At 36.2% G+C, this 17,365-nt stretch overlaps 1 protein-coding gene across 1 annotated transcript in view; it reads left to right on the top strand.

Annotated features, from left to right (window-relative positions):
- The window catches only part of LOC109110327 (casein kinase II subunit alpha'-like), a 28,394-nt gene extending 21,167 nt beyond the window's left edge, over positions 1–7,227 (top strand). Inside the window, exons 3-13 of the mRNA XM_042752676.1 lie at positions 1,612–1,723; positions 2,245–2,346; positions 2,900–2,950; positions 3,257–3,316; positions 3,409–3,492; positions 3,655–3,765; positions 4,253–4,354; positions 4,469–4,580; positions 5,706–5,843; positions 5,932–6,014; positions 6,710–7,227. Of these exons, the coding sequence (XP_042608610.1) occupies positions 1,612–1,723; positions 2,245–2,346; positions 2,900–2,950; positions 3,257–3,316; positions 3,409–3,492; positions 3,655–3,765; positions 4,253–4,354; positions 4,469–4,580; positions 5,706–5,843; positions 5,932–6,008 (949 nt within the window). The 3' untranslated portion in view covers positions 6,009–6,014; positions 6,710–7,227. The remainder of the gene's footprint in view (positions 1–1,611; positions 1,724–2,244; positions 2,347–2,899; positions 2,951–3,256; positions 3,317–3,408; positions 3,493–3,654; positions 3,766–4,252; positions 4,355–4,468; positions 4,581–5,705; positions 5,844–5,931; positions 6,015–6,709) is intronic.
- The last annotated feature ends 10,138 nt before the right edge of the window (positions 7,228–17,365 follow it).

Below are 17,365 nucleotides of genomic sequence, written 5' to 3'. Positions count from 1 at the left end.
ACCTAGGCGCGTGTCGTGTATAATTGTGTGCATGTGCCTGCTGGTTTTCTTTGCGCAGTGGTTCACATTTGTAGGCTCGCCATCGATCGTGCTGGGAAAGTCATCAATCTGCGTGCCCGAGCAGCCCCTGTTTGAGAGCTGATGATGAGAGGATGTCATAAACGGATGTACAGATGCAGTGTTAGAGAGAGGAGTGTGTGACTGGCCACAGCATCCACAGATTTTATGCAAATGCACCGATTCCCTCAAGTGTGCTGTGCACATTCAGTAATTACCATTCTAAAGCAGTGCACTCATACAGCATTTAGTAGCTTTAATGGTTAGATTCCCGAGGATCAGTTAATGTGTTCCTCTTTTGCACAGTGCACATATGTAATTACAAGTGATGGTGAATATGCTGTCATTTTTTATATATTTTTTTTCTTCTGTAGAACACAAAAGAATAATTCATTTAGCAATTTTCACACAGCTTTTTTCTATGCAGTGAAACTGATCATAGTGACTGTCAAGCTCCAGAAAACACCATAAAAGCACCATAAATTTGGCAACTTTTCTGCTTGATATCAGTCTGTTAAAGCTGATCTGTAGCTGTATTCTTTGTGTGTTGAGTCAAAATTAAGTCTTAAGTCATGCAAGGTTTAATGACATTGATGCTAAATGCAGTGTGCCAGTTTAAATATGCATAATGGAAATTACAAAATTAAGGAAGGGGGGCTTGCTATAAATTGGTGTATTAAAAAAGATGCATAAAAATGTATCAAAAATTATCCACTTGAATTCCATAGGAAAAATAACCATAAATAGCCCTACTCTAAATTATGATATTTACATTTTTGAATGAACTATGCCAAGTTGTAACTTAATATGGCTGATTGTTTATTTTGTAGGGTTGCACTGGCATTGGTGAGTCATATTGGATGCCAATGATGTTATTGATAACCAAAACTATTAAAATAGTTTTTGTTAATTGAAATAAAGCTGAAAATAATATATAAATATTAGATTAAACTATATTGAAGTTGGAAATGTTACCATGGCAAATAACTGAAATAAGTTGAAGTACTAAAATAATTAAAATAAAAATAAATAACAAACTGAAAATTTAAAACTGCTTATTTAAAATATTACTAGGCATTATAATTGTACAGTATATAAACAATATTAAAATAACACCGTTGAAAGCGACTGAAGTTCTTTTTTCTTAAAAAAAAAATGTATAGATTGTACATTGTATGTATATGTATGCCCACATGTATTTATTGTAACTTTCTGCTTCATGTTAAGCCATTTTGATTTAGATAAAAATGTGATTCTGCCTGTACAAGGCTCTTTAAGAATAGTGGCATTTCATTACTATAGTTAAAAGTGTTTCAGACAGCAGACCAATGCTTAAAATGTCGTCTTTGGCTCGGTCCCTTGGTAGAGACGTCAGTCCGCTCTCGGCTGACAGGGGAAATGATGGGCTTGGTCATTTTCACAGATGGTTAAATGTGTTTCAGCCCCTCCATGCTCGCAGAAGCCACGTGTTTGCGTGCTGGGCTGGAGATGTTCCTGTGCTGCTTTCTGCTTTTCTCTATCTAACTGGCATGTGAATCTGTGTACCACCTGCAGTAACCAGGAGGATTACCAGCTGGTACGGAAGCTCGGGAGGGGCAAATACAGTGAGGTCTTCGAGGCCATCAGCATCAACAACAATGAGAAGGTGGTGGTCAAAATCCTCAAGGTGAGAGATTGTATTCAGTGTGTAATCAAAGGCCTTGTCATCTGCTTATGTAGGGCTACAGGGCTGAAATAAATATAATGTAGATGGCCCTCCTCTTAATATTCTCACTAGCGATAGCAGCTTCTGTTTTTAGTTAAGCGAAAGGCTGTTTTTAAATAGAGACGAGCCTTTTGAAATGCCTACTTCAACTTACCACAGTGTTTATTAAGCCATGTCATGAGGTTTTTACTGTTGTTTAAAGGGATAGTTCACCCAAAAATGAAAATTTTGTTAGTTTCTTTCTTATGTTGAACATAAAAGAAGATATTTTGAAGAACGCTGGTATGGTCCCCATTCTTTTTCATAGTATTTATTTCCCTACTGTGGAAGTCAATGGGGTCCAGCAATGGTTTGGTTCTTCGAAATTCTTCGGAATATCTTCTTTTGAACACAAAACGATGACAAAATGTAATTTTTGGGTAAACTGTTCCTTTAATGTTGACTAGGTTTTTATATTGTTACATCATTGATTTCTAAAATAGCCTGTCAAGAAAAAGAAGATCAAGAGAGAGATCAAGATCCTGGAGAACCTGCGAGGAGGAACCAACATCATTCAGCTAATGGACACAGTAAAGGACCCTGTGGTACGTTCTCCATCTCTCCTCCTCCACTGGTGATACTTGTCCAATCCGGGTGCATAGTTTGTCCCAGGAGGACTTTGATTTTCTGTCTCTGAAGATTGTGGGTGGACAGCATTTGAGACAAATTGCTTTTTCTAGCTTGCAGGTGCAAATTTGGGTTTAGCCTGGAATTAGCTGCAAGAAGTTCTTATGTCTCAAATTTGTCATTGAGATTACATTGAGAAATATCAGATTGGAAATGTGACAGATTTACCGTACAAACATAAGCAACCGGTAATAGAGTGATTCCAAAGGATTATCCGGACACAAATGAGATCATATGAAAATTACCGCGAAGCATAGTGATGCTTATTTGAACAGCATATTAGATTTTACATCGAAATATAATGAGTTGCAGCCAGTCGTGATGCTTTTGTAGTCCACGTGCTCCTGTGTTATTCCTGATTGTGATCACAGTGACTGCTTGATGGTGTCTGTTAATGCTTACGATTGTTGATTAAAGGGCTTCCTTTTCGTTTTCTGTTTGTTTTGCGGTTTCTCCCCAATCATTCTGCAGTCTCGAACACCTGCGCTTGTCTTTGAATGCATCAATAACACAGACTTTAAGGTATTTTCTAATTAAGATTATCTATCTATCTATCTATCTATCTATCTATCTATCTATCTATCTATCTATCTATCTATCTATCCTTATGTCTGTCTGTCTAAGGTAATGAATAAATAATTGATGGTCATTTCAATATTTAATAAGAGACTATTTAAAATGATCAGTTATTTTGCAAAAACATTTTGCTGTCTCCTGGCTAATCAGAATCCAAGCAATGGTGTAATAATTCAAATGATCTGAAATATCGAAGTTGCATTCAAATTTAAATCCTCCAAATCTAATATCATTTGTTTCCTTCCTGTTTAGGAGCTGTATCAAAAGCTAACAGATTACGATATCCGTTTTTACATGTATGAACTACTAAAGGTAAACTCACAAGTGTGTGTGCTTCACTGGCTTGTTTTGGAGTCTTGTATGTGTTGCTAAGGTTTTTTTTTTTTTTTTTTGAACACTGGCAGGCTCTGGACTACTGCCACAGTATGGGGATCATGCACCGCGATGTCAAACCCCACAATGTTATGATCGACCACCAGTTAAGGAAGGTAATGATTTATCTTGAACTGTATTAAAGACATTAAGAATGCAAATGTTCCCTCTGTCATGTAGTTACTGGTTAATACACCAGCAGGGGGCATCAGGGTGCCATTTTCATTTGGCAATCAAGCTGGTTTTCAGATGTTGATTTGTGTGTGTGTTTGATGCAGCTGAGATTGATAGACTGGGGTCTCGCTGAGTTCTATCACCCTGCACAAGAGTACAACGTCAGAGTAGCTTCACGCTATTTCAAGGGTCCAGAATTGTTGGTGGACTACCAGGTAAAATCCTCTTTATGAATCACACAGAATAATTTCAAATTTATAACAACACAAACATGTTCTCTTATGTTACCTATCATTCCTTAGATTTTTGTCAGGAACTTGTTCATCCAGTTACAGATCAGTTTATATATATATATCTATCGAGGAATTGCTCAGCGTCATTGTTTATATTGAAAGTCTTTGACCTTATTGTCTTATCTTCAGATCAGAAATCTTCCTGTCACATGAAAGACAACAATAAAAAACTGTCAGTAATAGTCAGATTAGCATGAAATAAACAACAATAATGGTATGTAGAGCATCACTCACGCACATGTCCTTAAGCGTAGCACGATTGATGTTCGACGGACGCTTAATCATTGCATGTAGGTTATCATTTTTAGAATCCAAATAATATTCAGTAAAAGTTTTCGAATGTCACATATTGCTGTTTTCTTTTTAGGTTGTGTATGGTTATTAAACGTGTGCTGTATTGTGTGTACAGATGTATGATTACAGTCTGGACATGTGGAGTCTCGGCTGCATGCTGGCCAGTATGATCTTTCAGAAAGAGCCTTTCTTTCATGGCCAAGACAACTACGATCAGGTGAGTAATATTCATATCTTTTACATCAGGAATAGATTATGCAGTTTTATAAATATAATCATGCATTTAACGCTTTGTCTTAAGCATGTGAGCATGATTTCATTTGATTTGCAGTTGGTGCGGATCGCGAAAGTTCTCGGGACGGATGAGTTATTTGGCTACCTGCGCAAATACCACATTGAACTGGATCCACGATTTAAAGACCTGCTTGGCCATAACAACAAGACAAGCATAGAAAGCAAATTTATATAATTTGTTATATATTATATTTATTATATTATATTCACCACGGTTGCCTTGATCTTTGGGAATTATAAGAGGTCTTTGTACCATTAAAAACGTCACTGCAAGATAGCTTAAGACATATAAACGAGCCATTTATTTAATCAAGCTCTAAACAAAGCTCGTTCTGGATCCATGGTAAGAAGTGACGTCACGGTGCGAAGTGATTCCAACCATTTGCATATGACCGCCTCCAGCACAAGACAACTTCATTATATCGTTGTCGCGCCGCGCGCCTATAAGTGTTTGCGAAAGACAGAGAGTGGGTCTGTGTAAAAAATTACCAATTATGTATTATGGCGTTAAAAATGAATATTGTATTTATTAATTTGTAGGTGATCTCTCTGCTCGCGCGCGGGAACTGGGCGCCAGTAACGTTGCTGTATCATAATGATTATGCAATCGCGAATCTGCTTAAAGTAAGCGTGTATGAGCTTGTGTGCGTCGCGCAGTACTCTTCTCTTCGAATTCTTTCTCTTTGCTCTTGGCATATTGAAATGCGAAATAGCAACGTTGACTTATGAGTTAACATCGTAAAATCTACTAAACTACGCTCAAACAAATAATTGATCCATAGCTTTTTACTTAACAGTGGGCGTTAATAACTCTTAAAGGGGAAAACAACCCAAAAACACTTTTGAATCAAAGGATTAGAAACAGGGTGGGAAATGTCCATAATTCACTAAAAAAGTATATAGTAATACTAAATTGCACAGAATAATAAAAAAATAACATGTCAAAAACTAAAACAACAAGACAAACATAAAAATCAAAATAATATAATTTTTTTAAAATAAAATACCAAATATGTACAATCGCTAAAACTCACAAACTACCTAACAACAACTAAAAAAAACCAAAAACAAACTAAAATAATCTACCAATAAATTACAACCATCTACTAAAAAACTCCTTCCATTTCCCAAAACCATACACCTAAGCCCCAAAACTATGATAACATGGTTTAACTTAAAAATGACTATGCAAGTTTGTTAATTTTAATAGTTATATCAAACTCTCCTGCTGTGTCCCAATACTGACACAGGTTTGTCATTTGACACGGTGTCCCAGCGCTGGGAACAGTTTGTGCAGACGGAGAACCAGCATTTGGTGAGTCCAGAGGCTCTGGACCTTCTCGACAAGCTGCTACGCTACGACCATCAGCAGAGGCTGACCGCCACCGAGGCCATGGAGCACCCTTATTTCTGTGAGTTAGCTTACCTCACTGCTGACGATGTATATAGACAAAACAAGCAGTCGAAAAATCCTGAAACATACATCATTTGTGTCTTTAGATCCAGTGGTGAAGGAGCAGTCTCACACTAATACAGATGGCACCATAGTGTCAAGTGGAACCAACACACCCCGATGAGAGCAGGTATCAAGATTTAATTAGTGTTTTTTATTTATTATTTATTGGTTCAGTTGATATTTATCGGTACATGCATATTTTTCGAATTTAGATGAACTAAGTTTATTTTTAAAAACATTAACAATTTAATAAAGCTGACAAATATAATCTTTAGAAACTCAAATACCTATTTTCATACTGTTTTATTATTATTTATATAATATAATTCATATTTTAAATTACCTTTTATTTTTATATTTTAAATTTTCATTTTGGTTTAATTTTATGTGATTTTTTTTTTTCAGTTGTAAAAAAATTTTTTTTGAGTATTTTTATTCATTTGTAATATTTTGATTTAACTTTAATTTATTTTTATTTCAGTTTTAGTCATTTTAATATTCCACTGATTTTTCTGAAATATTTTATTTATTTACTTATTTTTTCAATGAATGAAAATGATTTTTAGTAGTTTTGGTTAACATTAACAACACTGCTGTAGCATTTCAAATATTCATTGTTGTGTTTTGTGTATTATTTTTCACATATAAATAATGGTATCAACCAGATTTTTTTTTTTTTTTTTTATCTTTGCATGTACAAAAAAGATTAATTATGAATTACACAGAATCCACAATTCCGGTTTTTGTTTTTGTGTTGGATTTTTGTTGTCTGTAATTCAATTATATTGTCTAAAAATCTTTTTTATTGTTGTTGTTTTTCAGGACCCGAAAAAGGAAGGCGTTTGTTACCTCAATTTTCTATCCCTCGTGTCTGAAACCTCTTCAAGTGTACAGTGAAAGTTGGATCTAAGCAGCACCTGTTACACCTCGTCTCTCAGACACACACACACACACATGCACACTCGCATACACTCACACCGACACAGACATTTCAGCTTTCCTGTGTCTGTCAAGGTTGGTCTGCCCTTCTATAACAGGTCTGTTCCTCTAGCTTGAAGATTTCAAAGCTCTCCCTCCCAAGTTTTAGATGAAAGGAATATATCCTCGACCCCACCCCCAAGTACACTGGCCCCTCCCACCTTAAACTAGGCATGGAGAATGAGACCAGAATGAACCCCGCCCCCTCTCTCCTTATTGGTCTGTGTGTCCGTCTGTTCAGTATTCAGACCTTGGCGCAGCCTCCACATACTGTAGTAATAAAGTGGCATGGTGGACCTTTATTTCTTTGCTCTAAGTAGATTGATTACTATATTAATGAAAATAAATGATTTTTATTTAGATTTATGTGCCTTGTTATTGTCTGTTAATTTGTGGTTTGATATGTGTGTCTGTTTGTGGTGTTTTAAAGGGATAGTCTTCGTTAAAATGAAAATTGTACTCATTTACTCACCTTCATGTCGCTCTAAAACCATATAACTTCTTTTTTGCAAAACAAAAAAAGACATTTTGGAGAATGTTGGAGTCCAAACAACATTGGAGCCCATTGACTTTTGAACCAGTGATGTCACATGGACTGTTTTAATGATATTTTTACTACATTTCTTGACTTTGAACGTGTGAGTTGGGTTGCTGTCTATGCAGGGTCAGAAAACTCTGGGATTTCATCAAAAATATCTTTATTTGTGTTCTGAAGATGAACAAAGTCAAGGTTAGGTAATTGAACAAACCGCTAAAAGTTAAAACATGCTGTTGGTGAAAACAAGAAGAAATGCCAAAATCTAGCAAGAATATTGTTTCGATTGACCCCAAACAAAAAAACACATTCTTGTATTAGATTAATCCGATATATACATAACTTGAACATAATATTACAACTTTTAAATTCTTGTGAAAATGATACGAACGTCATACGCATGAATTTGAAGTTATGTGCTTATCAGAATTCATGAGCCACTTTGTGAATACATTCTTTCCATAGCAATGTACTAAAACAATGTTAAATGATGCATAAAAAATTTACAACATTGTATTACAGTGGTGAACTAATTAGCTGTATTATAAGATATCACATGTTGGTCTTAAATGTCCTAAAACTATATAATTTTTTAATATTTGGTTTAATTTTGAACTTGTTTTTGTTGAATGGAATATTTTAGTCAAAAGAGTAAAATCTGTCTAAAATTACCATTGTATTCCTTATAGTGCAACAAAAATGAGTAAAAACAACTGAAAATCAATTAACTAATTTTTAAAATGTTAACTATACAGAATTTTCAGTTGCACAGTGAAATGTGATGCAAACCATGGTTTTAAGTTTGTCGAACAAAATCCTCATTTTCTTCAGTTCATTGTTGGCCATGGTTGTGTGAGACCGGGTTAGTGGTTCATGTTGTGTGCAATATGATCTCTTCATTTCTGATGTTAAGCAATATTTTGGCTATGCGATATCTTTCCTTTTGCCAGCCAGGTTAATTAATTGGCTCTGGCTCCCACGCTCCGCTGTGTCATTATAATAGCTCTTTTGTATTCAAGAGATGTTGTTGCCCTTACAATAAGGCCTACCTCATAATAAAAGCTATTTTTCTTCAGAGGGATTCAACAATTTTATAGACTCAAAACTCCCAAAAGACTTTGCCTTTGTAAAACACAAAAGGATTGTTCCGTTTTTACCAAGACGAGTTTTACATGGCAGTCTTTGGTGTGAGCGACTCAACCACGTGAGGCAGCGGCCTAAAGGTGCTTTGGGAAGCGTCTCAATAGCGGCCCTTTGTGACACCAAGGGCTCAAGTGTCTATTGCTGGCTCATGGGATGACACAATTTCTCCAAGACCTCCTTCATCTGTGCAGGCCACATTGGTCCGGCCTACCTCCACAGGTCACTGTTCACCTGTGTTTAGTTCTTTTTTTAACCCTCTTCTCAATTTCAGTGTTAAACAGACAGACTCATCATTATTCATGTCCAGGCCTTGTGTGGTTACTTCTGCCCTCAGTGGCCCTGACCTTGACCGACAGCTCCTCATGCGTGACTCCGACATGAAGATTTCTGAGTGAATCTCATATCAGATTGAGGCCTGAGAGAATGTATGTCAAGCACAAACCTCACAGGACTTCAAATACATATGCTTTTATATAAAAATCATGAATATTTCAAGCCCAAAAATCTGCAGAGCCATTTTGGGCACCTACTTATCTGTCTTGACAGAATACTTGCCGTTTTGGTTGACCAAAGTGAAACGAAAATGAGGTTTAGAGACATTACCTGTCACATCATGACCTTTATGTTTTAACGTTTGATGAAGTGACTTCAGTAATGAGCTTATGTAACTTCTGCTGCACCCAATGGTCATACTTGGAGGTGAAAGGAGCCCTGGGTCTATTTGGCTAACTTAAAGGGATACTGCACCCCAAAATGTAAATTTTGTCATTAATCACTTACCCCCATGTCGTTCCAAACCCATAAAAGCTTTATTCGTCTTCGGAACACAATTTAAGATATTTTGGATAAAAACCGGGAGGCTTGTGACTGTCCCATAGACTGCCAAGTAAATTACACTGTCAATGTCCAGAAAGTATGAAAAGCGTCATCAGAATACTCCATCTGCCATCAGTGATTCAACCATAACGTTATGAAGCGATGACAATACTTTTTGTACACAAATGATTTTTATTTAGATTTATGTGCCTTGTTATTGTCACAGAAGAGCGTACACTGCCTGCATACCACTCAGATTCTCCAAAATGGCACTATGCTGATGTGGAGTGACACAGAGTGGACAAATTGTTGAATAAAGTAGTTATTTTTGTTTTATTCTCGTACAAAAAGTATTCTTGTCACTTCATAATGTAATGGTTGAAGCACTGATGGCAGATAGACTGGCAGACGATGTCTTTTATACCTTTTCTGAACCTTGACAGTGTCTTACTTGCCAGTTAATGGGACAGTCAGAAACCTCCCGGTTTTCATCCAAAATATCTTAAATTGTGTTCTGAAGATGAACAAAGCTTTTACTGGTTTGGAACAACATGGGGGTAAGTGATTAATGACAAAATTTTCATTTTGGGGTGGAGTATCCCTTTAAGAACTGAAATCTGAGAGCTTTCTGACCCTGCATAGATAGCAACATAACTACTATGTTCAAGGCCCAGGAAGCAAGTAAGGACATTGTTACAATAGTGCATTTGAAATCAGTGGTTCAACCACAATTTTATGAACCACTGATGTCACATGGACTATTTTAACAATGTCCTTACTGCCTATTTACCTAAATATCTTAATTTGTAAGATGAACAATGGTCTTATGGGTTTGGAACGACATGAGGGTGAGCAATAAATGACAGAATTTTTATTTTTGGGTGAACTATCCCTTTAAAGTTATATTTCACCCACAAATTACAATTCTGAAAATTTATTCACCCTCTTGTTGTTGCGGACCTATATGACTATTCTTCTGCAAACACAAAAGAAGAACTTGTGAGGTCCACACAATGAAAGTCAATGAGATCCAAAAACATTTTGCAAAATATCTTCTTTTGTGTTACACAAAAAGAAAGACAATCATACAGCTTTGGAATGACATGAGGGTGAACTTTTGGGGTTAACTATCCCTTTAAAGGTAATAAGGGAAGCCATTTTGAGAAAATAAGGGACTATTGGTGCCAAGCAACATGGAGGAGTTTCCTATTTCATTGTGGGGTGAGGATGGAATAGGAAAGAATCATTGTATGACAGAAGCTTTCCAAACATGCTTTTAGTCTGCTGACAACATTCTTACAAGATGACTCACTTATAGTATATCTAGCTTGAGCAAACAGAAGGATTGATAACCTAGAATGATTGAGAAACACAATCATCTGACTGATGAATCATCACCAAACCTCTTTCCTAGAGTATAGCTACACTATTTAATATTAAGGTTATTGTTTTCTGGAATTTTGTTGACTGGTCTATCATTAGTCTCATGAAACCAGACTTGTGTTTATTGCCATATTTTGTGGTTTGCTTGAAAGCTTATTCTGGCTAGGTGCCATCTGCTTAGACAGTAAGACATCATCTAACCAACATGCAAGTCATGCAACCAACCACAGTTTGTTTTTTGAAGCGGGGAAATCTGAAATCACTGAAGTCATAATAACAGACAGGCATGCTGTTGAGAATACAGAAAGTTAGCACAATTAGCATTTGAAAAACAAGTCTCGCTAAAATAAGAAAAGATATTTTGAAATTGTATGAACTGATACAAATTTGCCACCAGTTGTCAACAGTGTTAAAGTGATTATGTATTAAAACAAAATCTGAATGTCTCTGTATTGTTCTTAAAGTCGGTATAAAGCAATATTAATGTGTTATTAACCACCCAGCCAATTAAAAAGAACCCCCCAAGTAAACAAACGTATAGGCTGTATAACAAACGGTTATGACAATAACTCGCGAACCACTGATGGTAATGCTCTCTAGTTATTATGATGTTAGGGGAGGGGCCATGCTCAGTGGTTCCAGTGCGTCATCGAGTCATGATCTTAGCCCCGCCCAAAAAATCCAGAATTGTGAAAAACACATTTAACGGTCAAAAAACATTATACAAACTAGTACCCTACATTTCTAGCATTTATGTGTATAGAAACAACACCCTGAATTGCCTTGACACTGACTTTAAATACACATTTTGTGGCCCAGTACCTAAACACAAATTTGTCTTCAGACAGACTAGTTAAAAGTGCACCCAGACTCTTAAAAGTTGTGAGAAGTCAGCCAATCAGATCCAACCTAGTGATTAAGTAAATAGTCACCATTTTGTGCATGAGACGTTAAAGAACACTGTGCACACACTGTTTTTGACTGAAACTTCTGTGCCATTGACATTTTCATGTTTGTCATATAGCTAATGTAAGAGCTAATGTAAGAGTAAGACCGAGCGTGAATGCAAGATAAACTTCCTGCTCAAGAGGACACCTGATCCCTTGCTTCCTGTCCTACAACCTGACTCCTCAGCAGCTCACGTTCAGAAAACTTCTTCGCCATGAAATTTTCAGCACTGCTTGGTTGTACCATGGTCTGTGATGTCCGGTCAGTGGTGATGATGACAAACCCAAAAAAGTTCTGACATTATTTATTCACTTTTGTGTCATTCTAAACCCGGATTACTTCATTTCTTCTGTGGAATAAAACAGGAAATGTTTTGAAGAATCTTCATGCGACATTCTTTCATACTGTATAATGAAAGTGGATGCTGATTAAGGGATTTCAAGCTACTGAAGTACCATAGATTCTTCATAATGGTGGTTTGTGTGACTTAAGCACTATGTTACAAGTCGTCTGAAGCCACATGATAGCGTTGTGTGGGCAACAGGCTGAAACTTAAGTTGTTTTTCTCTGACCACTGCGGTCACCATTCACTTTCAATGTATGGAAAAAAGCAGCTTGGGTTTTTTGCTACTAGTTCTTTCTTTTCCACATAAGAAAAGATAAGAAACTTGTTTTTATTTTTTTTGCCTCAATTTTAAATATTTTTCATTTCTCTTATCTGAACAATTCTTAGCAGTTAAAGAATTTAAACATTCTCCAAAAAGAGGTAATACATTGCACATATAATACTCTTTGATGTTTGAAAACTGCAGTTCTGGGATTTTCCCTTTGTTCAGGTGTGGTTTGTTTGTCTTACACTCAGTCATGATATGCACGTGACTTATGTGGTAAAAATCATAAAACATTTAAAAATATTTTTTTAAGCTAGGAACTTCTAAATATATAGATAAACTTGAGGAAGTATCTAAAGCTGAGTTAATGATTATTTGTGCTGAATCATGTGAACTCCACTCAACTTTTGAAGTCATAGGTGTTTTATTATTGAAAGGTTATTCAAAGGCATATAAATAGGAAATCAGTAAATTCACAATGTTGTCACACAGTTTCAGTTTCAACACAGTAATGCACACCGGTAGCTAAGTTTCCATCACACCTCTTTGAGAGAGAGGGAACCGTGGGCCCCCCGTCCCACACAGAAAAAAACAAACAGATAAATAAATAAACAAACAAATAGCTGCGTCGTATTTCCCACCTGATGAGGACTTTCCACTGGTTTAATTACAGGTAGAAGCACACAAAACTGTTTGACCCTACTGGAATTTCATCGATTTCACAATTCAAGTCCAAACGTCCAAGAAGAAAAGACTCGTGTAAAAAAAACTCCTGTGTCATTATGAAATGTAAGATATGTAGAGTTCCAGCACTCGGGGCATCTAAAGAGCTGCTTCTTTCCAATTAAAACCAGATTTGTTGCATGTTAAATCCTCCCAACAAAAGAATCCAACAAGATTGTAGAACAATGACTTGGTCCCTCACTTTACGTCTTCTGTGTGAGTGAGGTCTGGCTCCATTGCCCAGTTTGTAAACTCCCAAAGGGCTGAAGTTGTTGGGAGGTTTTGGAGGATGCTTAACTCACTCTTTTTATGTTGTTACTACGTCTACGCCGAAAGCAGGCAGGTAAGCAGCGCTTATCTGATTTGATCATAGGTGAACTGGGAGGAGAGGCTTGTTTTCTGTAAAATCAGAAACACAGAAGGTCAAAATAACATAATCAGTTGATTCATTTATTTAATTTTATCTAACACTTCCTGGTGAGTACAAACAGCAGTGGGACTTTTCAATATTTGTATTACTCCTCTGTGTTGCCTGTGCACATTGCATACAAACTGTCAGTCTGCAGGTTACGCCAGCAGGTGTTTTTGAGTCTTTGTATAATAATTTGTTCAAAACACCAAATCATTCAAGAACGAAATGTGTTTACGAATGAGTCATTGTATCGTTTACTCAATGGATTAGTTGCTCCTTAAAGGGATACTCCACCCCAAAATGAAAATTTTGTCATTAATCACTTACCCCCATGTCGTTCCACACCTGTAAAAGCTCAGTTCGTCTTCGAAACACAATTTAAGATATTTTGGATGAAAACCGCCAGTCACTTTACCATACCAAATTAAACTGACAATGTCAATAAAAACAAAAAAAATCAAAGTCATAATAATACATCTACAACTAACATAAGATGTGCAATCTGGGTTATATGAAGTGACGGGAACACTTTTTGTAAGCGAAGAAAACAAAATAACAACTTTTTTCAATAATTGCTTTGTCAACAGTCTCCTCTGTGTCTCTCCATATCACCGTATGCTGTGTATGCGCCACAAGGATGCGCTGTTTCTACGTGTATTTAACTTTGATTTTAAAGAAAACAGTGCTTCCTTGTGGCGCGGCTGATACAGAAGAGCATACACAGCATACGGTGATATGGAGAGACACAGAGTAGACTGTTGACAAAGGAATAGTTGAAAAAAGTTGTTATTTTGTTGCATATAACCCAGATTACACGTCTGATAGCAGATGGAGTATTCTGACGACAACTTTCATGGACCTTTCTGGACCTTGACACTGTTATTTACTTGGCAGTCTATGGGACAGTCACAGGCCTCCCGGTTTTCATCCAAAATATCTTAAATTTTGTTCCTAAGACGAACAAAGCTTTTACGGGCTTGGAACGACATGATGGTAAGTGATTAATGACAAAATTTTCATTTTGGGGTGGAGTATCCCTTTAACACTGATTCCATGCAGCGATACAAGACTTTTGATAATGTCTCCCAGCTCAGAATAAAACAATAAAAAATATATTTACTTAAAATGAGGGTATGTATAATTATATTGAGCACACAATTTACTTAAAACCAAGAAACAAATTAGTAAATTGCTTGCACATTTTACTAAACAGAGGGAACGAATTAGTAAATTGTTTACACGATTTAGTAAACAGAGGGAACAAATTATTGTTGTGCACATTATGGGGCTCCATTTAAATGTTTCGCTCTTGAATTAATCGGTGTTCAGGAGCAAATGAATCAGTTTCAATAACACATTCATAAAGACGTTTTGTTATTGAATGAATCAGTGTTTTGAACAAATAAATGATTCAAAGAATCATAAAATAAAATAAAATAATAAATATTAAGTGTCATATATAATTATATATTATACTTAATATTTTATTGTTCATCCACAAATCACAAAATAAAAATTCTGTAATCATCAATTTTCTTTCTTGCAAAAAAAGGGGATATATTTATATTTATTCACATTTATATTAAAAAATACACAAAAAAAATTTTCACATCTCTTTTTGAGAACAAAAAAAATATATATCTATAATACACATACACAACATACACTAAAACAAAAAAAAAACAGCCTCCAAAAAATTCTAAAAAAAAGCTTCTTCCACAGATAAAAAAAAAAAAAAAAAATCAAATGGGTTGAGAACTACAGGAAGATAATAGATGAAGATAGAATTTAGATTTTTGGGTGAACAACGCCTTTTATTATGAGTATTTGGGAATGTAAGCCTTACCTGGTGGCTGCAGCAGCTGCTGCTGCTTCTTTATTGCGCAGCTGGCGCATTATACGCAACATGCGACAAATCTGACGCAGTGTCATCTTTGGAGCGTGGCAGGCCAGACGTGGGCGAGGGGCCCCTCTGGGCCCTCTGTAACTGAAAAGGGACATGTAATCGCCACCAGGCCCCCTCCCAAAGAGCTGAACACTGCTGCTGCCATAGCAGGACGCACACTGAAAGAAAATCAAGAATAGTTTTCCTTGAAATCAAGATTTGGATATATTTTATATCAATTAACCAGTTGATACCAAATCTTTCACTAAGCTACTGGTTTCAAACCAAGAACACGATTAATTAACTACATCCTAAGAAACCAAAGCCTTCACACACACACACATACATACACACACAAACTCTATACAACAAGCTTGAAGACACACAGATTCTTTTACTTGACACCTGATCGGCCCAGAGCACAGACATGATACATCCACACCAATAGCGCTGACAGAACATGACCCAGTCTAGAACAAAGAAAGCTCAAACTAACTGAACTGAGAATAAGATGCATCATGTTAACTGATCCGAGGCATGTCTTTTATTTCAGCAGTATCACCACCAGAGACACTATTGTATTCAATAGTGATCAATTTTTAAACTCTCAACCTCTTCACAAAAAAAGACAAAAATGCATTTAAAATCAAAATCTGTCTGCCAAATATCACCAAAATAATTTCAGGTGTGCAGCACAAGATGATGTTTCTTCTGCTTGGACCATCTGTTATTGAACTCCAACCATGTGTGAAGTCATTTTAAGTTCTTAAAAGTGAATAATCATCAACTCATCTACGATAAAAAAACACTCTTAATCTTCAAATACTCACTGGTACGACTGTTGCCATGGTAACCAACTCAGTTCAGGGCGTCCCAGGGATGCTGCAGAATTATGCTTAAAATTTTGCCCGCCTTGACCGAGCATTCATCTCTTATACCTTTTGTCTTCCAAGGTGCCACATGATGTGACCAATCACAGGAGACCCGGAGGTCCAGTTCCGCCCTCTGAACCTGACATCACCAAGTGATGTCACTCCGCCGCTGCTTTAAACTGGACACAACAATGGGCAGAGGGTGTCTCACGTTTCAGGGCCTTGACAGCAGTTAATTATCACACTACCTATTGTCTCTGGTGGGTAAATTTAGAGTCTAGTAGGAGGGAACAAAGGAGCATTCTAAGGACAACGCACGCTATGAATTGGTCGACGTGCTCATGGGAGAGAAGCTTTGTGTCGCTTACAAACATAAATTAAAGCAACTCATGCTTTACTGACAATGACGCTGCTATACCATGACAACGGGTCATGGGTTACGTGTGTGTGTTTATTAGTGTTTAGCTGATGGATATTTGAATTAAGGTGAATTTGATAACAACATGAAAATGGTGGTCAAGTTTAATGAATGAATGGCATTCATCATTGGGGCACAGGTCAATTTATGTATAGTAGCATCTTTCATAAATGCAGTTCAAAGAGCTTCAAATGTCAAAGTATAAAAACTTAAAAAAGAACACAACAATAACAACAATATTATTAATAATAATGATCAAGCCAAGGCAAAGCGATTTATTTATATAGCACATTTCATACACAATGGTAATTCAAAGTGCTTTACATAAAAGGAAGTAAAATAATCATTAAAAAAAATCACAACAATAAAACAAGGAATTGAAAAACTTTTAAAATGATTTAAAAATTTATTTGAAATGAATTTAAAACAGTTAGAAATTGAAAATTATTATATATAAAATACAGTGCATCAGCACAGTGCTCATTCAATAAATGCTCAGCTAAACATGAGTTTTGAGTCTAGATTTAAAAGTGGCTAATGTTTTAGCACATCTGATCTCTTCTGGAAGCTGATTCCAACTCCAGGCGGCAAAATAACTAAAAGCAGATTCCCCTTGTTTTGTGTGGACCCTTGGTATTTCTAACTGACTTGATCCTAATGATCTGAGTGGTCTATTAGGTTTATATTCAGTGAGCATATCTGCAATATATTTTGGTCCTAGGCAATTGAACAATAAATAAACTAGTAAAAGCAC

Source organism: Cyprinus carpio, chromosome B25 (assembly GCF_018340385.1).
Source record: "Cyprinus carpio isolate SPL01 chromosome B25, ASM1834038v1, whole genome shotgun sequence".
Lineage (NCBI taxonomy): Eukaryota > Metazoa > Chordata > Actinopteri > Cypriniformes > Cyprinidae > Cyprinus > Cyprinus carpio.
Note: the sequence above shows the minus strand (reverse complement) of the source record. Positions and strands in the feature narration are given on the sequence as shown.